The 23644-nt window shown below is 39.6% G+C and overlaps 1 protein-coding gene across 1 annotated transcript in view; it reads left to right on the forward strand.

Moving 5' to 3' along the window:
* The window catches only part of ECT2L (epithelial cell transforming 2 like), a 60608-nt gene that overhangs the window by 19997 nt on the left and 16967 nt on the right, over positions 1 to 23644 (forward strand). The window contains exons 3-12 of the mRNA XM_054568955.1: positions 463 to 625; positions 4208 to 4460; positions 5327 to 5495; positions 6211 to 6349; positions 8934 to 9102; positions 11965 to 12093; positions 16345 to 16437; positions 17998 to 18180; positions 19517 to 19620; positions 21448 to 21573. Of these exons, the coding sequence (XP_054424930.1) occupies positions 463 to 625; positions 4208 to 4460; positions 5327 to 5495; positions 6211 to 6349; positions 8934 to 9102; positions 11965 to 12093; positions 16345 to 16437; positions 17998 to 18180; positions 19517 to 19620; positions 21448 to 21573 (1528 nt within the window). The remainder of the gene's footprint in view (positions 1 to 462; positions 626 to 4207; positions 4461 to 5326; positions 5496 to 6210; positions 6350 to 8933; positions 9103 to 11964; positions 12094 to 16344; positions 16438 to 17997; positions 18181 to 19516; positions 19621 to 21447; positions 21574 to 23644) is intronic.

Raw genomic sequence — 23644 nt, forward strand, 5'->3', positions numbered from 1 at the left:
AAGAGGAGAGTGGAAGCAGTGAGACAATCAGAAGGCTGTGGCAACAGGGCAGGGGAAGGTGGAGGTGCCGCAGGCCAGCGAGGTGCAGTGGAGGTAAAGCGAAGTGGTTGGATTTGGGGCTATATTTTGGAGGTAGAGCTGACAGGCCTTACTCATTTATTCAATTTGGGGTGAGGGAAATAGGAGAAAGAAACTTCAGATTTATAGTTTAAATAACTAAGTCTGTTTCAGATTTTTTCCTGTGGATTTTAGATTATTTTTGTTATTCATCTTCTTTGGAATGGATCATTGAAAGTGGACAGAGTATTTTTTTAAAAGAATATAGCTCTCGTTATTTAGGATTTAATTATTTTTTTACAGGTAAAGCATTAGAGAAAGAATAATGACTAATATTTATACTGGATTTTTAGCCAATTTTAAAAATTAGTGTTCTGAATTAAATTTCTGTATCTTTCTTCCTAGGTTTTTCCACGACCACTTTTCAGAAAGGATGCAAGTGACCAAAGTGGATTTCTCTACAGTGTTACCACGCTTCATTTCTCTCTATATCTTTTCCTTTCTGAATCCGAAAGATTTGTGTGCTGCTGCGCAAGTCAGCTGGCCCTGGAAGTTTTTAACTGAACAGGTTTACTACTTGTCACTTCCTAGTAATAGGGCCCAAATACAACAGTAATGTGCTATGAGGTTACCAGGGTAACTTTCTTCCCTAAAGATAACTGCAGGTCTCTGAACCATAATTAACTTACCCTTAAAAAAATGGAGATAAGTTAGAGTAATTTATTCTGTAAGTAAGGGGGTATACACTATTCTAATAATTCATGTAATTTTAATAATTTTTAAATACTCAATTATTTAGAAAATACTTTATCTTGGCTGAAGGAGTCCATTCTTTCATTAACAGTTATGTAAACTTTTGTTTTTATATACTATTATTTTATCCATGATAAATCACCTTGAAAATTGCTGTGCAGCCACAATTTCAACTGATCTCTCTTCGGCTACTATCTGTTGAAGAAGGGAAGTCTGGCTCTTCAATACCCTCTGCCATTAATTCTGCCTCTTCCCTATTTGTCTCTTCATTTCCTTTTAAAAGATGGAATCAAATGTAATGGTAGACATAATTTAAAAACAAGCCAATAATTTACTTCTTTAACCTGTGTGCAGTGTCTAGGGCGGGCTTGTGCAGAGATTCCGATCTCAGAGTCTGCCTCGCTCTCTGCGATGGGCCCACGTGCAAAAGCCACCTGTGAGCTCTGAGTTTATTGCTATAAAAAATCCAGGCTTAGTGTTTGCACAGTATATTGTTTTCTGTCTTTCTACTTTCAAACTTTCTATGTCCTTATATTTTAAAAATATGTCATAAAAAGAATACAGTGGTGGTGGTTGTTTTCTAACATTTAGCAGTCTTTGCCTTTTACCTGGGGTAATTTGGTCTGTTTACATTTATGTAGATTCTGATGTATTTGAGCTAAATTTCTCATTTTACTATTTATTTTTTGTTTGTTCCCTGTGTTTTGTATTTTGTTTCTCTGTCTTCTCTCAGAGTACTTAAATATTTATTTATCAATATTTTTTATTGTTAGTGATGAATTCTTTAGAAGTTCTTTCGTGGCTACCAGAGATTACAGCACTCATCCTAGGGTTATTTTTACTACTTAGAAGGTAATGCAAAAATCTCTGACTTCATCCCCTTTGCCCCCTTGATTCGATGCTTTTGCCTGATTTTTTTAAAAGATTTTATTTATTTTTAGAGAGAGAGGAAGGGAGAGAAACGTCAATTGGTTGCCTTTCTCATGCCCCCAACCGGGTACCTGGCCCACAACCAGGTACCTGGCCCACAACTCAAGCACGTGCCCTGACTGAGAATCAAACCAGCAACCTTCTAGTTCTCAGGCTGGCACTCAATCCACTGAGTCATACCAGCCAGGCTCATATATTTTAATGTTATATAAAATTGTATATATGTAAGTATATATAAAATTTGCAAACATTTAAACATATGAAGTTCACAAGGCTTTATTATTATTATTTTTTAAATTATTATGTTTAAATTGCAGTTTACATTCAATATTATTCTGAATCAGTTTCAGGTGTACAGCATAGTTGGTTAGACAATCATGTACTTTACAGAGTGGCCCCCCCAATGATTCTAGTGCCCATCTGGCACTATACATAATTACAATATTATTGGCCAATATTCCTTAGGCTGTAATTTACATTTCTGTGACTATCCTGTGACTACCAATTTGTATTTCTTAATCCCTTCACCTTTTTCACCCAGCTCCCAACTTCCCATATTACTATTATTTTATACAGTCAATATTTATTTATAAATAACAACATATTTATCTGTTGTTCTTCATATCTTCCTGCATTCTGAGTTTCCATTTGGGATCATTTTCCTTCTGAATTCTCTTTAATATTTCTTTTCATGCAACTTGCTGCTGACAAACTCTCTTAGTCTTTATCTAAAAATGTCTTTATTTCATCTCCTTATTAAAGGCTATTGTCACTGGAAATTTGAACTCTAGGTAGGGAGTTAATTCTTTATAGTACTTTGAAAATTTTTTATTGTTCTCTGGCTTCCATGACTATCTGTTGAGAAGTAGAAACTTTTATTGTTGTTCCTTTAAAGGTAATATTTCTATTTTCTCTAGCTCATGTTACGATGTTTTTCTCTCTTTTGTGTAATTTTATCGTGCTGTACCTAGCAGGTGTGTGTGTGTTTGTGTATTTATCCTGTTTTGTGTTTTGCAGTGATTTTTAAATCTGAGGTTTAATGTCCTTTATACATTTTGAAAAGTTCTCAGTTGCTGTCTCTTTATATATTGCTTATCTTTTTCTTTGTGGGATTTGAATGCTTAGCTTGGACGGATCCACCACATTCCATGTTTCCTGTACTCTCATACGTCTTTCCCATATCCTTTTAGCTGTCAGTGTTTCAGTCTGGACTTCTAGCCTGTCTTTCAGTTCACTACTTACCTCTTTAGCAGGATTCTAATTTGCTCTTAAGTCCATTGAGTTAAAAATTTCAGTTATCATATTTTTCAATTCTAGGATGTTGACTTGATTATTTTGCCAAAATTTCCACCTAGTCATTTAATTTCGTAGGCATATTAATTACAGATTTTTTTTAAAGCTCATGTCTGATAATTACAACATCTGGATCTCCCGAGGGTCTCGCTCTGCTTACTCAAAGACAAAAGAAGAAACAAATAATTGTCTTTTTGTGTGCTTGGTATTTTTGATTGAGTACCAGATGTTACGTGCAAGAAGTTAATGTGATAATTTGAGTCTCTGGATGATATTATCTGCCTCCAGAAAGAATTTGCTTTTGGTTCTGGTGTTTGTTTCAGCTAGAAATAGATGCCTTAAATCTAATCAGGGGCTGAGATATTTCAAAGCTAGCTTCAGTCCTGGTGAGAGTTTACCCAATTCCTCATCATCCTTACTGAAAAGGGTCTCACTTGAAAGCCCGGAGTGGTTACCAGGGTTCTTCCCTTTAGCAGGACCCACGTTTAAGTTTGCTCCCTCCCTTCCCTGTGAGAATGCCTAAAAGCCTTTACAGCTTGTAAGACTTTCCCTTCTAACTTTCTGCTCGGCTTCTCAGCCTAAACTCGCCTCTGGAACCGTCATCTTCCCTGGTGCGGAAGTGGTGCTGACACTCGGGCCCTCCTCTGGGAGTCCCTTCTTTCCGGGGTGCTGGCTGCGCAGGTCCTTATTGCACTGGTAGCTCACAGCGTCTGCAGACAGTTGTGTAGTATTCTGTCTGGATATTTAATTTGATTAAACTGCATCAAAGTTGCTCTTTTCATATCTCAAAACTGGTTGCCTATTGGCAATATCATATGTTTCAATCAAAGCGGCTCTGAGTGGGAGGACTGGTCTGAAACAAACAACTACACCATTGCTAGAAGCCGAAGTCTCAGACTCTAGGGTTAAAGTAAACCAAATGCTGTGGGAGCACTAGATGTGAATACAAAGATGGCTAATACATTTGTATATAACATACATGTTCATCAAAGAATAGTTTTTCTGTGGAGTAAGGAATGCTTCTCATTATTCAGAGTTAACTTTAGATAGCAAGTCAACTGCACTAAAACTCTTAAAGTACTTAAAAAATGGTCTGTGTACCTGAAAGCATTATTACTAGGAAACTGACCGTTACAAACCTCGCAGCTCCTCTTTCTTCTTCCTTCCTCTGAAGGATTGCTTATGGATGCCCAAGTGCGTCAGGTTTGGCTGGTTCCTGCCCTACACGCCAACGGAGCATGAGTATGGTGCTTGGAAGCACCATTACATTGCTTGCGTGTCCAACTTAGACTGGCTGACGCCTAGGGAAGCCGCTGCTCTTTATGGGACCCTGAATGAACCCAAAACAGAAGATGAGGAGCTACAGGAGAGACAAAGGGAAAAGTGCCTAAGGAAAATAATTTGGGAGAAAATTGCTCTGCATAAGAGTGAGTTGCATTTTAAAAGTTCTTATCTTAACCAAGCCGTGTAGAAACCAATGGATTGACCTACAAATTCCCACAGAGGAGGGTAGTGTTGTCTCTGGAATAGCATATGGGTGGCAATCCCTGAAGTACTCGTGTGTTCAGGATAAGCTCTTTTTTTCCTTCACAGTATACTTCCAGTTAATTAATAAGCAAAAAAGATTTCAGATGAACTATATAAGGTCAAATATCAGTGCCTCCATTGCTGTCCTAGTTTTTCTCAAAGTTATAAGACCAAAGATAAGGAGGAGAAAAGTATGAACACAAGGCAAAAACAAAGACATAGCTTCAGGATAATTCAGAGGACTTGGGGTTGGTGAAAAAGGAGGAGAAATGAAAATGAGAACAAAAGCAGGAAGAATGGCATTTTTTAAAAGGTGGAAGGGGAGTGGGGACAAGACACACTTTCAGCTAAGCTTTTTGATTTGTGTGTAATGGTAATTGACAAAGTTGATTTGAGTTTTTTGGTGTGTTTTTTTTTTTTTTTTTTTTTTTGGTACTGACTTCCCCTCTGTGAGATCATAACAAAGGGAAATTACTTGGAGCCAAGAAAGGGCCCGAAATGGATGGGGAGCCTATAAATTAACTGGTTTCCACAAGAAAAGAGTCGCTTGTTCTCTGAGCTTTGTTTCTTGACCTGAAATGACTGGAAACTCGCAGCCACAGTGCGGACAGAATGAGACACACAAATAGGCTGTGAGAGTGGCCGTAACGATTGCCATTTGGAGTACTGCCCTGGTGCAGCCTCAGTTTTGATGCCTTTCATCTATGGGGACTTGGCTGGGAGAAGCATGCGGTAAACAGCCCAGCGGCCGCTGTTTGTTTTCCAGAGGCGTTATTCCGAGCCCGACCCCCGTGGGTGAGTGGAACATGCTGCTCTAGAATGTTCAAATCCCAATGCCAACCACGTCTGTCCCGGACTGTGAGGGATCGAGTGGGATTACCTGAAGCTTTGGAGAAACAGCTTGTTTTGGCATCCTTAGAAGCTTTGCCCAAGCGGTAAGCAAACCTCCATCTCCTGGAGGCTCAGGACCATCCCCTGATACCAAGAATTTATTCTAGAATAATTTAGTTACCATATAGGATCTCATAATTACATGGCTCTTATCCTTGGATAGAGCAAGAACAGTGGTCTTTAGCATGCTTCCGGAGGAGAGAAATATGTAACATTCAAAATGTACAGTTCAAATATTCTTAAACCTGCAAGGAGGCCATATTTTGGATGCAGTATATTTTCTGTATAAAGTCATTGAGCAAAAATATCATTTTTTTCAGAAATGTTTTCGGGTGTAAGCATATCCACATGATAATGTGGGGGTGGGGGTGACCGTGGGGAGAATGGAGACGTTACTCAGAAAACCGTGAGGCCTGGAGGGTTAAGGAAATTTAAAATCTCTCCACTGCCCCTTTTCAAAATGTTGTTTCGAACCCCTAAGTATACCACTACTTTCATTTTAAGTGTCCCACAAAAGCTAAGTTCCAAGAGAACTTTCTGGCATCCCACAGATAGAGCAAGAGAGGACTTGAGAGCAGCTTTGCCCCCAACCCACCAGGAAGACCCATTTGCCTTTGTCCCCAGCTGCAGGGAGGGACTGAGGTACGGAGGCCACCTGCCTTGTATATCATATGTGACTGATGGACACAGAGAACATATAATCAATGTCAAATTAAGAGAAAATGAGAACTTCACTTATTTCTCCCTTTTTCCCTATAGAAGTAATGTTTCTGGAAGACATTCCTACCCTTTATTATCAAAGAAAAACTGGCATGGAGTTTTTAAAAATGATGACAGCCCTTCACATACTTCCCAGCCACACTTCATATTAATATCATCTCAGATTCCTGCGTATGAGGTACAGAGTGTGTTCCAAGACCAGGCCTTTCTGAATCAAGTGTTTTCATTGACGCTACAGATTGTATGACAATCTTTTGGCCACCATATGTATGAAAATGATCCCTCTCCTAAAAGAGTCCTATCTAAGTGGAAGTTTACAAACACAAAACAGTTTTAAAAAGGAGAACCAATAAAGATAACCGTAAATCAAAATTAGAGACAGGCTCATAGAGAGTTGGCCGATAACTTTGAGGGGGTGGGGGGTTGAAGGGACTGAGCAAAAAAGAAAAAAAGAAAAAACTCAAGGACACGGACAATAAAGTGTGGTGGTTGCTGAGGACGAGGGGGTGGAGGAGGGTATTGGGGGTAAATGGGGACGGACAGAGACTTGATTTGGGGTCGTGAACCCACAATAATATACAGACAACGTGTTGTAGAATTGTGCACCTGACACCTGTGTAATTTTGTTAACGAGTGTCACCCCAATAAACTCAATAAAAAGGAAAAGAAAGAACTAAAAAATGGCAACTTATATTTTCTTCCACTCAATTTCTGTACAGTTTTGTTGTCAGGGATAATTTAGAAATTCCTACAATTTTAATTTGGTGGTTAGGATGTATGAAGTGAATTAAAGCATGGCTGTTCTTTGATTGCAGAACATTAATTTAGTTCTTTAGTGTCTTCTCCAGTGTGAATAGCACTCAACTGAGTTCTTTCGGTATAGAAAATACCTGTTAAGCATCTGAGATTTATTAATTGTTGTGTCCTAGAAATCAAAGCACTATTTAATAAGTCTCTTCTAATAGAAAAGTTTATTAGATGGATCACTTCATGTAAAGTCATTAATTTAAATTAAACCATTAAAAATCTCTAGTGATCCAGCTGATGGAAATATTCAACAGAGATTTATGAGTGAGTATACATGTACCTGTTAAAAATTGCTACAAAATATTTGCTCACTGAAAATATGTTGCTTCTAAAAAGAGTACTAATATGTAATTACTGAAAGTAACATAACTTTATGAAAATAACAAAAGAATTACTAACTAGTTATTCTTAAGATTCTCTAATTATAAAATGTATGGTTTAATTTGTTGTCTATTTAAAAATTAAAATGAAAATTTTAAAGAAACAAAAAAGTAAAAATAAAGCATTAAAGGCCTGAACTGCCTATATTTAGTAGGTATCCAAAAAATACTTACTGAATTGAATTTGTTGCACTTAATCCACAAAAGAACAAGGTGATTACAGATTATTTTAAAACTTCTTTGGAATGCCAGAGGAATTTAATAATATGTACCCACCATCTCTCAAAAGAATAATGTTCAGAAATCCTATTTTGTGATCTGTATAATTAAGGTGTCATTAAATTAAAATATACTCTTTCTATAATGAATTCATATATTTTAATTTTGATATGAATAAGAAAAATAAAGGAAGTACATATATACATTAATACACACATAGGGACATATGTAAACAATAACATTTAGTAGTTTATATTCATTAGCCTACTTAAAGTTTTCCCCCAAAATTCCTATTTGCAACAAAATTTTTAAAAAATTATTTGAGAGAGAGGGGAAGTGAGGGAGAGAGACAGAGAGAAACACTGATCAGTTGCCTCTCGTATGTTCCCCGAATCAAACAGGCAACCTTTTGGTCTGTGGCATGATGCCCAATCAACTGAGCCACACCAGCTGGGGCCAAAATGTTTACTTTTAAGATATGAAATCACTTCTATTCCTGGGCATCTAGGAATTGACCTTGACCACTTACCATGGCTAACTTAACGAGTCCATATCAAAGAGAGATCAGAGTTTTGATATTTATATGGGCCACAGTTTTCCTAATGTTTAAAAATTCATTGTGCTGGGCACAGAGGGTTACTGGTGACAGAGTACAGGTGAATAAACTGACATAAAATAAGCCCATTCTCCTATTTGTCTTCTTTATATAACACTATGTCATAACTACTTGATTATGAACATGATGTGAGGGGTAGGTAAAAAGTAGGGTGTAACCATATTGCAGTTCTCCTGTTGAACTGTGACCTCTGGAAGGTGGCATGAAGTTTTGTGAAAAATTAATGACTTCAATGACTTTCTGACCTGTCTGCTGCTAATCGATTAACTTTATCACAATGAAGTTTATTTGGTTGTTGAATTCAAATAAACTTCAAATTTTTTATTTAAGTGAGAAATTTTTATCAACATTTATAATTCAAAAACTCCTAAGTTTTTGAGAAGGAAACTAAATCTATTTAAGAAGTCTATTGCAAAATTCAATGATCTCAATTTTATTATTCTTTAAAAGCTGTATGTATGTCTCTGTGTATGAGTGGAAGGAAATACCCTAACTTGTTAAGAGAATTTATCCCTGAGGGATGTACACACAAATGTATATCGTTTTCTTCTCTTATAATTAGAAAAGAAATAATTTTTTTAAAAGTCCAGTGAAGGAGAAAGGTCATGTTTCTCTGTCCATAATTTCTGGAAAAAAAATAGTCTTTCCAAATCAGATTACATATTCATTAAATTTCTTTTATTAATAAATAGTCTCAAGCGATAGGCTTGGGCTCCCGCAGCTTTGGCTTCATTTTCTAGATGGTGGTGGACAGCGTCAGGGCAGGTGTCCTCTCTGTGCTGTACGAACACAGCGGCGTGACCTTGGAGAGCCTGCTTTACCTCATAGACAAAGCTCTGGGTGGGCAGAAGGCACAGAGTATCGGAATATTTAGCAACGGAGACAGCAGAGAAATCAATTTACTCCAAGGTAAGATGGGATTGGAAAGAACAACCAACTCTGCCCTGATGCAATGTTGGTACGCATATATGACCTTCCGAGTGCTGTCTAAGTTCCCCTTTGTTAAGGAGGTTGACAACCCAGCTCAGAGTAACCAGGCAGCAACAGTTCTGCTCAGGCTTCCACCAGTTTAATGAGGCCAGCCGGCAGCAGAGAATGGGCTTTGCTCAGCCTACCTATTTAAATGTTAATGTCAGCCCAAAACACCCTCACAGACGCACCTAGACTGATGCCTGACCAAATCTCTAGGCCCCCGGTAAAACACCACATAATTAACCATCACATCATTAAACAATAACTTCCTTTTCCCCATCTCCCAAGATCCTAGGAGTTACTATTCTACTTTCTGCTCCTATGAATGTGACTAATTTAGATATCTCATAGAACTGGAATCATGCAGTGTTTGATTTTTGTGACTGGCCTATTTCATTTCACGTAATATCTTCAAGGTTCATCTATACTGTAGTACGGAACATGATTTTCTACCTTTTTTAAGGCTGAATAATTTTCTACTGTGCATATATATCACATTTTCTTCATTCATTGATGGACATTTGGGTTGCTTCCACCCTTTGGCTATTGTGAATTATGTTGTTATGAATATAAGTATGCAAATATATCTTTGAGATCCTGCTTTTAATTCCTTTGGATATATACTCAGAGGTAGATTTGCTGGATTATATGGTAGTTCTGTTTTTAATGTTTTGAGAAAAGGCCCTACTGCATTTTTGATGGTGGCTGCACCATTTCACAATCCCACCAACAGTGTGCAAGGGTTCCAGTGTGTTTTGATCTCATCAACACTTGTTATTTTCTGGATTATTTCTTCAACAGCAGCCATCCTAATGGGTATGAGGTGATATTTATTATGGCTTTGATTTTTTTCTGATTATTAGTGATGTTGAGCATCTTTTTATATGCTTGTTGGCCATTTGTATATCTTCTTTAGAAAAATGTCTATTCAAGTCGTTTGCCCATTTTTTAATTGGGTTATTTGATTTTGTTATTGAGTTGTAGGCATTCTTTATATAGTCTGAATATTAACCCCTTCTCAGATATATGATTTGCAAATATTTTCTCCTTTTCTGAATGTTGCCTTTTAGTCTGTTATGTCCTTTGATGCACAAACATTTTAAGTTTGATGAAAGTTGAGCAGTTTTAATAGTAGCAAACCAAGATCTATACACTGGCGTGCACTAACAACACTCATTATACTTCCAAATGACTGTACCACAAAGGAAAGGCATGGCTCACATCGTTAACATGTTATGGGCCATCTTTTAATCTTTTTTGGGAGGGAAAGAGATGGTGAATGTTTTAGAAATAAACTTTTAGTTTCTATTCTTTCTCATATTATAACTTGCATCCTTCCTAGCTTATACCTAAAATAAAATTGTTTTAAGTTTTACTAACTTGAAATCTTCCATCTTTGTGGGGTGAAGGAAGACAGGGAATAAGTGGCTGAGGGTCCAGCTCGGGGGGAACTCACAAGACAGTGGAGTGAGTACCTGAACCACCCATCAAACCGCCATCTCTGTGGCTGGAACTTCACATACTTGGAATAGTTGCGGTGAACTTCACTATTAGCTTTTGATTCAGCTGTGCCTCATTTTGGGGGTTTTCTTGTTTAGTTTACCTGTGCCTGAAGAAAGTTCCATTCGACATTCAATTTTTATATCCCCCCCCAAATAAAGCCCAGCTGCTATTTGGGGTTTAAATTTATGATTAATTACATGGTGACTCTTCTCTAAATGGGGAAGTGCCGAGTGCAAGTTTATACTGTGGTAGTAGTTCACCTCCTATGGAAGAGCACGTTAGGGTTTTCTGATTTCAGCTTTTTATAAAAGGGATTTATTTATTTATTTTTAGAGAGAAGGGAAGGGAGAGAGAAAGAAAGGGAGAGAAACATCCATTGGCTGCCTCTCATGAGCACTCCAACCAGAACCCAATCTACAACCCGGGCATGTGCCCTTGGCCAGGAATCAAACCCGTGACCTTTCACTTTGTGGGCTGACACCCAACCTACAGAGCCACACTGGTCAGGGCTGATGTCCAGATGAGAGTTTTCCAAATTCTGCCTTTTCTTTGTTTTCTTTTATTAAAGCAGTAGTGACAATAACAAAAATACCTCGGAAAACTACTTTCCTTCTATATAACTGTTGTGTTTTCCCAAAAGCTTTTGCCTTAACAACAACAAAATGAAATCTCTGAGTCCAGTCACCCGAAGAGGACCTTGCAATATGTGTCTCAACTTCTCGATGTGAAGGCGCGAACCACCGGGATTCTGTGCCCGACTGTTTGAATGACATTTGTGGGGTTTAGCAAAGCCAGGTCTCCAGAACTGGTTCCGAAGCGGCGCCAGTCAGCTGAGTCATCGCACGCATCCCCAGGGAGTGAACACCACAGCGATGTTTACCACCTCCCGGGGCATAACTTCTGCTCTGAATGGCTTATTTTTTTATTGACACTTGTGGGAAACATTTCTCCTTTGCAACTTGGTTGCAAAATCCCAGGACTTGACTGGCCATCCACCCTGAACCCCGCTGTGAGCCTGGTAACTCACACTGCTACACAGTTGAGGCAGAAACACAATGTCCTAAACCAAGTGCAGGGTGTCCAATAAATCCAGCATGTGAAGGAGACTGGGGCCATGTTGAAATCCGATGGTTCCTTTTGGGGCCTGAACATGCTGCGGCCTTGAAGCAGAGGTGCCCTACAGCTCTTGGTCTTAGGAGCAGATGTTAGCTTTTTGATTGGTGCTTCCCTTTTCACAAACTGCCAAGAGTTTCTGGTCATATTACAAATTAATGAATTTTCGATTTTTTTCCTTAGGCTATAAAATTGGTATTAAAAATTTATTGAAGCCTGAGGTGAGAGACTTCTGGGAGAAACTGGGCAGCTATGTGGCCCCCGCAGAGGAGGGGGGTCACGTGGACCTCTTTGTACCACTTGGAGCATCAGGTCAGTTTTGAAAGGTAGTGGTCATGCCTGTGTTGCGATGATGTTTTGTGAATTTGTTCAAATGATTCTGTCCCATTTCCTCTTTATTTCTTTTTTGCTTTACACGTCATATATGCGGGCATTTAGAGGAAACAGGCTTTGGAGTTAGCAGTCAGCGTAAACGGTTCCTGTAGAAATATCACTAGGGACAAGAGCCAGCTAGGAGCGTTATTTCTAGTTCTTCTGGAAAACACAACAAAGTCAGGCTGCACAATACAAGGGAAAGTACCTCATCGGTGTAGGAAGTATAGCAGGTCAGTCTGCGACAACTCTACATACTGTGTTCTGAACCTGGAATGTGTGAGCCTGAACTTGGTGACCAAGAACCTGGACTTGAATCCTACTTGTGCCACTTTAGCTGTGTGGCCTTAGGCAAGTTTATAAACCTCCGTTTCCTCCTGTGAACATTAGGATAAAAATACCTTACCTTATAGGACTTGTGAATATCAAAATAACATAAAAATTTAATTTATACAAATAAGTAATAATATAAATGCTTAATATTAGAACACTAAAAACAGTGAAGTGCTTTATGAAGATGAGTGTAGCTGCTGATCACTGAGGTTGCTGATATACATTTTTTCCTTTGTAAATTTTTTTAATTATTATTTTTAAATTTTTTTATTGTTCAAATACATTTGTCTCCACCTTCCCGCCACCACTTTCCTCTGCTCCCCTCCCCCACCTCCCTCCCTCAACCCTTCCCCACTTTGGCTTTGTCCATGGGTCCTTTATACATGTTCCTTAACTTGACCCTTTCCTTTCCCTGCCTTCCCCTCCTTCTCTCTTGATTCTGTTGATTTCTTTTTTCTTTCAGTGGTGCTGGTTATATTTTCCTTGCTTGTTTGTTTTCTTGGTTAGGTTCTACTTATAGGTGAAATCATGCTGATATAATTTTAAGTGCCTACCTGTCTAGGATCAGCCACTATAATTCAAAGTTGATTTCAGTACTCGAAGGGAAGTTTCAGAAACATTAAATCAAATTCAGTTTTTAGTTATCTGATAAATAAAAGCTCTGCATTCGTGGGCTCTGGGTTTGTTTGTTTGTTTGTTCATTTTTTACCAAACAGAACAGGGAAGAGGGAGTATGAAATTAAATTTTCTCAAACTGTTTATTACCCATTCTTTAGAGAGCTGTGAGTTTAAAGTTCTTAATTTTCAATTTCATTGGCAAGCTTCAACCAGGGGAAAGGATAATAACAAAAGGAGGTAAGAGGTTTAAAGGAAAATGAAATACAAATTATTGTAAATTTTTTTAACACAGTTATTACTATTTTATAATCTCAACTATGTAGAAAAATATCCATAAAAAACCTATAAGGAAATATAGCAAAATAGTAACAGAAGCTATCTCTAGATGTGGTTTTTTTTTTTTTTTAAGTTTGTACTTTTCAACAGTATTTAAAAATATGTTTCAGGGAATATGGATGTCGTGGTCCCATGTTTATAGCCTGTGTAAGGGGAGGAGGGCGGTGGTTGTCTATGTATAGGAAAGGACACATATCAAGGTGTTAACCATAGTTGGATAAGTGAGATTTCCTTCCTTTCATTTAAAAAAATTTTTTTTATCTTAATTGCCTGTATTTTCTGTAATAAACCAGTATTACTTTCATAATGAGAGCAAAGCAAATTTTCTAATTAGAGGAGAAGAAAAAGAAAGGATATGGGAAAGTAAAATACTGAAAGGCAGACAATAAAGGCAAAAGGGGAAAAGATCAATAGATTTGGTGACATGAAAACTGTCTCAGGTGAAACTTAACAGCACTCGAACAACAGGTTTCCCACCACCATTCTGGGCCCCGAAACCATCCCTGAATCTCTTGTCAAATGTATTTAATTTCCACCTGGATGAACCATCAAGACCCTGGTTCAGTCAGAAGATGCTGGCGTCTCAGTCCAAAGATCTCTCTTCCACCAGCTCAAGCATCACTCAGTCGCTGTATCGCATCCGCTGTCTCGGATTTCAGGCATCTAAGTACCACTTCCCAATCATGAACTCAACATTCCCACTCTGTCAGTTCTTTGCCAGAAGAGCTCCAATCCACACCGCACTTTTTCACTCTCTATCACCATGCCTTCGTCCTTGGCTCCTTCTTTGCTAATCTTGGACTTAATGGGTCATCATTATCATCACTCTCTGGCAAAGACTGAACTTCTCTGTCTTTTTCCCGGCCAAATCCCCACCCATTTGGCTAACTCCCAGTGGAGGCTAACACACCACCGTCTGCAAACCCTAGGCCAGCCTGCCCTGAGGCAGCTGAAGGCTGTTGGGAAAGGTAATGCAGCTGTTCTTACTGCTCCAACTTTGATGGCATAAGTAGCAGATGGGGTTGCAGTACTGATGCTTATTTTACCAAGGGAAATGTGACCCGACCACACTTCCTTGGCAAACGCATTCCCACCCCTTTGAAATAGCTATGCCATCCCTTCTCCCCTTCAGTCCATCCTTGCAGTGATGCTCCCTCTCAGCCGGGGACCGCACTTTTCACTTCCCCAAGAAATTCCCTAATTCCTAAGTCCCCTCCTGACGCCGCCACCACCGCCTACCCCACCTCTTACCTTCGGCCCTGCCTTCTCTTCTGTTAACTGTAGAAGAAGTTGCTCCAGTCGAAGATCAACAACTCCACTTGGACTCTAGCCCACCGCCTTTCACCTCCCGACTTCATTTCTACACTCCGGTCCCCTTTGTAGCCTCAGTTCTCTGACTTTCCTGGATCCTGCACATGAAACCAGGAACACCTGGAGGAGCTCCTGTCCTGAAAAGAGAGACAGATCATAAACATTCCCTCCCTGCATTCTGAGCTGCTCTACCCGTTGTTTTCACTCACCAGCGTGTATCTGAATCGCCTACAGGTCTTGTTAAAAGACGCCACGCTGCCCGCGCCCCCAGGGTGTCCGCTGCAGTGGGCCTGGGGCGGGGCCTGGGAATTTGCATTTCCACCACGTTCCCAGGTGTTGCTGCCGCTGCTCCTCCCAGGGCCGCCCTTTGAGAATCCGGGGTCTGTGCTGAGTGCCTCTCCCTTCCTCACCTGTCATTCGCTCCTCACGCTCCTCCAAGTGGTCTCTTTATCTCTACTGAAATTGCTTTCAGAAAAAAAATAAGTGACTTCCACGGGCCCCGACCCAGAGGTCCCTTCTCCGTCCTCACTTGGCTTTGACTTCTCAGCAGCATTCCGTGCAGATGGGCGCCCCTGGGAACTCGTTCCTCCTCCGCCGGTCCCTAAGGCCACACCCTCCTTGTCTCCCTCCTACTGCAGTGGCTGCTGCTCCTCGTTCTCCGGTGCTGGCCCCTCCTCCTTGACAAGACCCTCAACGGTGCCCAGGGCTTGACCCCGGGCTCTCTCCGTTTCCATGACTACACTTTTTCCCATGCAGTCTCATCTATTTCTAAGACTCTAAATTCAGTCTACAAGACGGACACTCCCGAATTTACGCTTCCAGCGCAGATATCTTTGAGCTGCAGACTCATACCTAGCTCCTGCTCGACATTTTCATATGAATGTCCAGTTTGCACATCTAAGAGCATCTCAGAGTTAACATAATTCGGTGCAAACTCGATATTGCCTCCCCAGCACCAAACCTACCCTTCCCCAGGATTCCTCTGTTAAGATATTGTCATTCATCCAGTTATTTCATAAACCAGGAACTTAAAAATTCATCTCCTGGGAGCATCATGTTAAAAACATTTAAACAGCTTTATTACGGTGTAATTGACATACAATAAACTGCACATATTTAAAATGTGCAATTGGATAAATTTTGACATGTGTAATAACCTGTGAAACCATAAAACAATCAAGATAATGAACATACTTCGATCTACAGAGTGTCACTGAAGGAGCGAAGTCAATGCCAGGGTCAAGTTTGACCGTTGTATTCCATTCTGTGTTCAACAGTTTTAAATCTATCCTTTTACACCGAGACTTCCTTGTCTGTGACTTCGGCCTGAGTGTTCCAGACTTGAAAATAAGCACAAGGTCAAACTTCATGCCCTCTTTTCCACCCTGTTGTTCTGTCCTCATAAATTAAGTGTTTGGACTTCAGCACTTAAGGCTGAACTGTAAAGTGCTGACAAACTGTTCCATGAGGGATTTGAACTGAGAACGAGAACCGCTAAGCCTGCCTTGGCCAGTTCATCCGTGCTCCTAAGTAATATTTACCCATTCCGTGGCAAAGCCTGTGAGTAAACTAATAAAAGTATTTTTTGTGCAGAGGCAGGTGTAGAAGTTCTTTCTCAGCTGTCTCAACTAACTGGCACGTTATTTACGGCCCCAACTGGGATCGCAACGGGCTCTTACCAACGCAGTAAGTGACGGTGGGCGCTGCCCCTCGGGCCCAATAACACCCGCCCCACCCCCCTCCAGATTCCCAAAAGACAAAGTGCGCTACAAAATACTGGTCTGGCTGACGTCAACTACCATTCCTTCTGTGAAACTGTGTCATTTCCTGTCACTCTGTCATTTGATTAGAAAGGAAAATGTGTATTGCAACTATCGGCTTCAAACCATCATTCATAAAACTCAGTTGAAAACATCATCTTTAACAGTTAAACAAAGATGTATAGTTGCTGATCTAGAGAAATAATACACACAGAGAATAGTTTTTAGTAAATATAATTAATATGGTTTCATTTGGAAAAATGAATTTCACTAGAAAGAGGTGATTAAGAGGCTTGTTCAGGTTCCATTTCGGTATCATTATCTGAGAGGAAAAACAGCCAGTGATATATACTGGAAAGCAAAGTTTTGTTTAGATATGAAAGTGGACGATATTAAATCAAAATGTAACATTGGCTGATGGAGAGCCGAATTGCTTTGTTACAGTAATGTTAATCATTTTCCCCTTTAAAACTCCCTGCCTCTCATCAAACAACATTTGGGATGATATAGAAACTATATAAAGCATTACCTCCCTGGTCCCAAATGCCAGCAGCCTTTGAAGATGGGAAAGCCGACCTCAGGAAACTTATACTGGAAATGCTATCACAAAAAGCACATTGATTTAATATAGTTTTGTAGCAGAAGTTGCTTGTTAATTTCACTTTATATGGCAACATCACCCAATGATAACATATTTAGCCCTGTGGAGAGAGGAATCCGCCTAGCAGAACAGAGCGGGGCATAGACGCTTGTTTACAGAGCAAGTGTTCTTTTCTCCTCTGCCTCCTCTTCCCCCTGTTCATCCTCCTTCCCCCACTCTTCTTACTCTCCCTCTCGAAGAGCAGTTAAAAGATTTCACATGTTTAGCAATAAACACAGGGGAAGGAGAGCCAAACAAGTCTATCTATCCATCCAGGACAGAAAATCAAATTGATTGTGGCCTTGTATCCTTCAGTAACTGATTTTCAAGGAGGAAAACTTGCGTAAGCACCTGCTAGAATCGTGTAGAGATATTTGAAGAGAGAGGTAGTAGCTTGACATAATGTAAGAAAGATACAGGATTGGCTACAACAGGAATGACTTCGGATGGTATCATGGGGAAACGAGGCAGAATGGGGTTTCCTTGTATGTTCATTTTGGAAATAAAAACATAAAATACTATGTTCTTACTTAGATGCCTACTCTGCTTCCCAATGCACAAATCCAGCAGCTATTTAATATTTTATTGCCATTATAATATGTCAACCTTTTCTGTCAAAAAGCAGAGAGGCATTTGATATTATTCATTGTAATCTCTTTGAGTTTCTAATTTTACCTTTGAAAGCAGACTGTGGGTGTTTATTTTAGTCTTCTAATGAGGAAGGATAATGAGCCTGATATGAATACAACTAAGTTTTTGCGTGTGTGTGTGTGTACTACCCAAAAGAAGTAGAATGATTTCACCTGAGCTTCTGTCTGCAATAATAAAAGGAGGAAATGATGTCAGTTCTTAGTGACTGGCTGGGACCACAGCAGGACAGGGCTCCCCCGTCCATCTACTTCAGCGAATCAAAGCTGCACACGTGGTCCAGCCTCACGGACTTCCTGGAAGACACCTTGAAATCAGTAAGGAAACAGTTAAGTCCTCTCTTCAAGGAGTTGCGGAAGAACATCAGTGGCAGGATGATAGGTAAGAACTCTTGCTAAGTCTGCCGCAAACTAATTAGGAAGTTTGTTTCATATCCAGGGTGAGCCCAAGTTTAGGAATGTAAAAATTGACCCCTAAACATCATCAGTGCTACTTTGCTCCCTTGTTTTTCATATCTTCTTCCAAATGTAATGAATATCCATTAAGAATAAATATTAAATGCTATTTAATAAATATTACATGGAAAGACAAATAAATATATTCATGTTCATGCCAAAGCCAGTTCCTGGATTCAGAGTCTACCGTCTTACTAATCCTGTGTCAGTCAATTATTTACCCAGGCAAAACGCGCCACATGTTTGCTCAGCCTGAGAACTCTGTCCTTTTCCCACTGCAATTTGCTCTCCAAGCAAAGCACCTCTTAAACCACAGCACCCATCACTTAAATGGCTCTGCAATTGTGTTCTATTTGTTTTTTTTACCTAAAATGTGTAATTGGGTGATAGATCCACGGTCCTCTGCTGAACCTGCTGGACATTATTGAATTTATTGTCTCATTTACACTCCACATCTATGATCAAATTATCACAATAGACGCTTTTGGAAGCACTGTCCTGTGTCAACTGGATCTTTACCTAAATCAGTCTGTTTTTTTAAATCCTTTTTTTTTTTTTTTTTACTATATAGGCAAATGAGTTTTCCTTCCATCTTTACCTATTCAATTTTTCCTTAACTCTTTCCATCTAACTAAATAAAACACCCTATAAATCAAGTCACTATATATCTATGCCTTACTTCCTTTCTTCTCTTCCCCAACTCTGTTCCTTATTTAACATTTATTTATACAGTTATTCTCTATACAAGAGCTGTAACACATGAGTATGCATGGAGATATTTTGATGATATATGTAAGCAATAAGAAGTAGAATGGAAGAAAATTCTTTTCATATAAGTGCATGTTTTCCAATATTTTTTAAATGAAAAAGATGTCTGTGTATGTATGTTAGTATATTATTTTCTATGGTTTTAAAATATTTATTTACAAAGATAAATGAGAGTGTGGGGGAATCTTTGGTGGAATTGCGAATCTAAAATTTAAACTTACGAGGTTTATTTTCACATGTTCTCTCCTTATTGTCCATCTTATAGATTGTATTCAGCATCAGCTTTACCAGGGTGGATCCTTTCCATGTGCTGCACATTTAGGTGCTTTTATATTTTATCATGGTAGATAATCCTCATGGCGTAATCCATGAATTTTAATTTTTATTTTTTGCATCTCTATCTACCAAAAAGCAATGTGAGGACTGAGCTGTGCTCTTCTTGGTTACGTCTCTTACATAAATTGATTACAGTGCCTATGGCCTTATATTTACAGGACAGTTTATGTTTGACACTATGAGCATGACCGACATTCTAAACAACCAAGAGACTGCACAAGCTCTAGCAGATGGATTGACGGAGCTTTCAAAAGAAAATTCTGTAAGTATTTTTTTTTCAAAGAAAGCACACTACAAAACCCCAGCACTTAAATACATCTTTAATTTGCATTTATTATTATTTTTTTAACCAGTATATCCTTCCAGGGCGCGATTCCTCAGAAAAAATTACATCAGTTTGTAGAAATGGCCACTGAGAGATTCTGGGCCCAAGATCTACTGGGCACACAAGACAGACAAATAGGAAAATCTAGGTCATTTAAAAGTTGACTCCATTGTGCACTGTTTTCTGTCTTGTGAATAATTTCAGTCAGAAATAACTTCATTAAAAAAATACGTGAGTGGCTTTATATTTCTCATAAACATTATTCAACAGGTAAAACAATTAATAAAATGACAGAAAGACTGAGAAAGTTTGAAAGCAGGTAGAAGAAGATGTAGGGCACAAAGGCTAGATGAGAGGATGGGAAAGAGAACACAAAAGGACAGGAAGAAGCATATCAATCGTTTGGTTGGGGACAAGCATTGGGGGCTACTGGTGAAGCATTTTCATCAGAAACAAGTCTTGGGTACTCTCCCAGAAAAGTCAGTCCATGTATCAGGACACAGCAAGGAGAGTCCCCAAGGCCCTCACAGGGCTACAGGAAAGCGAAATAAGCCATTGTGGTGCCGGGGAAGTGGAGAGCAGGATGAGACTAGGGATGGCATTAACACACTGGATGCTAGCTAAGGGCTTTAGTTTTTCTTTCTTCTTTTTTATTTTTTTAAGATTTTGTTTATTTTTAGAGAGAGGAGAAGGGGAGGAGAAAGAGAGGGAAACATCAACGTGTGGTTGCCTCTCATGCGCCCCCTACTGGGGACCTGGCCCACAACCCAGGCCCGTGGTCTAGATTGGGAATTGAACCAGCCGCCCTTTGATTCGCAGGCTGGCGCACAATCCACTGAGCCACACCAGCTAGGGCAGGGCTTTAGTTTTTCAACAAGAGATTCTCAAATCCATCTCTTCCACTGTAATAATTCAACTCTGTGGGTGGATTTAACTTTGTCTTTGCCTACGTTCTCCTTATCTGCCCTGTGTCTGCTTTGGTTTCACCTTGGCTTCCTGGGTAACCATCAGGCATCTCCGAGATCAGCTCTCCCGCGTGGAGGCTGAGAGGCTGCAGTTGGCCATGACTTGCCCTCCCTGCAGTCTCAGCTCCGGGTGCCCAAGCCAGCCCTGGGGCAGCCCAGGGATGAAGGCGCTGGTGAGCCCTGCTGGTAAAATGACCGGGGGAGTTTACAGGTACGACATGGAGACTGGAAGATCCTGCACTGTCTCCCGAAATACCAAAGATTTACTAAATGTGTTTGTTGTACGTTCAGCATACCTACTGCCACCTCATTATTTAAAAATAACTGTGTATGATATAACTTTGATAGTGTTCAAAATCATAGCCTGAGAGGGAACCAAATTTGAGTGTTTTTCCAATAATTGAGCTGCTCTACCGTCCCCCTCCCCAAACCTTCTTTCTCCTGAAAGACAAGATCCCTCCTGTCCCCTTTGTCATCTGGCCAAGAGGCCGGTGTGTGGACCACTTTGGTTCTGAGGTTCTTGAGACCCTCCCCTAAGACCTTGGCATCCTAACTGAACTGTGATAGTCAGTTGCGCATTAAGAGTATATGTGGTAACTGCAGTATGTGATTAACTGGAAAGTCCCATTTACTGACTCTAGTTGAATAATCATTACTTTGTTTCCTGGACTTATAAATTAATTAGGTAGGAAGCTGAAAACTACTAAAAAAGATGTTTTCTTTTCTACTATACTTTTGTTGACCTATATTTCTGATGAATGCTTTAAATACAATTTTTTGGGGGGTGTGGATTTTTCAGGACAAACCTCTGGAATTTTTGTCACATTTTCTGTTGAAGAGATACAGTGAAAAGAGCAAAGATTTTGAAGGAAATGTTATTCTGACAAAATCTGACGCAAAGACAACATTCAATTTGTTCATGAAGGTAAAGTTATTGCTGTATTTTATGCCATTGCTTCACTGTAGAGTTAGACACATGTGCTTAAGAAATGCATAGACAATAATGATAATTCTACCTGGAAAGCTTCCAACTGGTCATTTCTTCTAAGAACTTTATTTTCTTGAGTTATTATTTTTAAAAATTTTTGTAGTATCATGAGTAACATTTAAGCCACTTACAAATATAAACTGTACTATATTGACTGGAGTAACACTTTTTGGGTTCAGAGAAAAAGTTGGAATTTGCGTTTTGCTTCTTTTTCTGTTGAGTCTTGAGATAAGCTAAAGAGTTTTTTTGTTTTTTTTTTCCCGTTTGTCTCCCAGGATGGTGCGTGTGTGTGTGTGTGTCTGTGTGTGTGTCTGTGTGTGTGTGTGTGTCTGTGTGTGTGTCTGTGTGTGTGTGTCTGTGTGTGTCTGTGTGTGTGCGTCTGTGTGTGTGCGTCTGTGTGTGTGTCTGTGTGTGTGTGTGTGAGACTAAGAATGGTTCTCCTTTTCTTAATTGAGATTCAAATTCATAAAAGAAAAAAAAGTGGGTTTGAATCTAGTTCTTCAGGCAAAAAATAATGATTCTGCCAGTACTTTATTCAGAATCCATATATTCTTAATTAAGTGGAATAATCAGGATCCAGGAAACACTGAAAATTGCATTGTTTTGCAGAGAGCTGATTTCTACAAAAGTGTCATTTTAGAGCCATTTTATGCCCATGGAACAATTATCTACCTGTCTTACATGATCACAGGCTTGGGATACCAGCCCCAACACAAACTCACCGTGGGGACTGGTGGTAGGAATAGACTGTGGGTTCCCTTAGCAGGTGAATCACTCGTTGCCCCATTAACATGACATTCAGTTCATCGTCCCTGTGGGTAGTGAAGTGCTGGGAAGGGCGACAAGGAGGACCACCAGAGGCAGTGTCCCCTCTAGCCGCCCCAAGTCTCTTTGCAATTCTTGGGGATGATTCCCTGAAGGGTAGATGTCTTTTCGACCTACTGCTGAACTAAACATATAATCACTTTAATAAAACAATGCAGAAAGTTTGAGCTGAACGTTGCCTCGACACCGGAAATCAGACTTGTTAGGGTTGTAGCGCCCATCTTTAATGAAACTACAGAAATGTGAAACTCCTTAATGCCTAGATATCTCTTTGATATATTTTTATTTTTTAACTGACATTTTTATTTTAAAAATAAAATTAGAAAAATATGTTAGATTCTTATTTGGTTTCCTGTTATTTAACACTTGAGAGCTTGTGCACAAAGCCCATAAAACAAAGTTGGGGACCCTCAGGGGCAGAAAAAAAACACAGCTTAAATGTGGGTGCTGTATTAGGATAAAATAGAGAAGCTGAGTTACTACTCCATACATGAGGGTTTATTTTTGAAAAGAGAAATTCGTTCAAAAGAAGCACATAACCCTCACAGCCTTAGGAGCAGAAATTCATAGCTTCTGCTGAAATATTATTTTAAAGAGCCTTCCACAGAGGCTTGTGTAAGGAGCTTGTCTGCCAAATCCAGGACAAGACACACACACACACACACACACACACACACACACACACACAGATACATATAGAGATAGATACATCTGTCTACCCACCTATCCACCCATCCACCATCTTGCAGTCAGCATGACTCCTGGTTTGTGTGTGCCTGGAGTGTTTACATTAATACCAATCAACCATGGCAGTGGGTCACAGCCAAAATCATAGTTGTCCCTGAGAAATATCTGACATTTTCACAACTATTTTTGGCCCCTCATATAGGAAGCCAAGTGTTTTCTAGGAGAAGCACCAGCAAGCTAGGACGTCTCTGGAAAATGCAGTGCCTGCCCGTGCTCCATCCTAGAGGAAAAAATATCTGTCATGTGATTGGACATCTCTCTTATATGCCGGGGGGGGGGATGGGGGGGGAGCCAAGGCAAAGGCCACCAACCCGAAATAATTGTTTTCTTAGAAATTGTTCTTAGAAGTTTGTCGCTTCTGTTACTTCCTCTGAATTCATCCCTAAAAACAAAATAAGGGATGGCATCTTAATCTAAAAACAGTCTCTAAAAATCT

This window comes from Pteronotus mesoamericanus, unplaced genomic scaffold (genome assembly GCF_021234165.1).
Source record: "Pteronotus mesoamericanus isolate MK-2021 breed Mesoamerican mustached bat unplaced genomic scaffold, CSHL_Meso_final contig_20, whole genome shotgun sequence".
Lineage (NCBI taxonomy): Eukaryota > Metazoa > Chordata > Mammalia > Chiroptera > Mormoopidae > Pteronotus > Pteronotus mesoamericanus.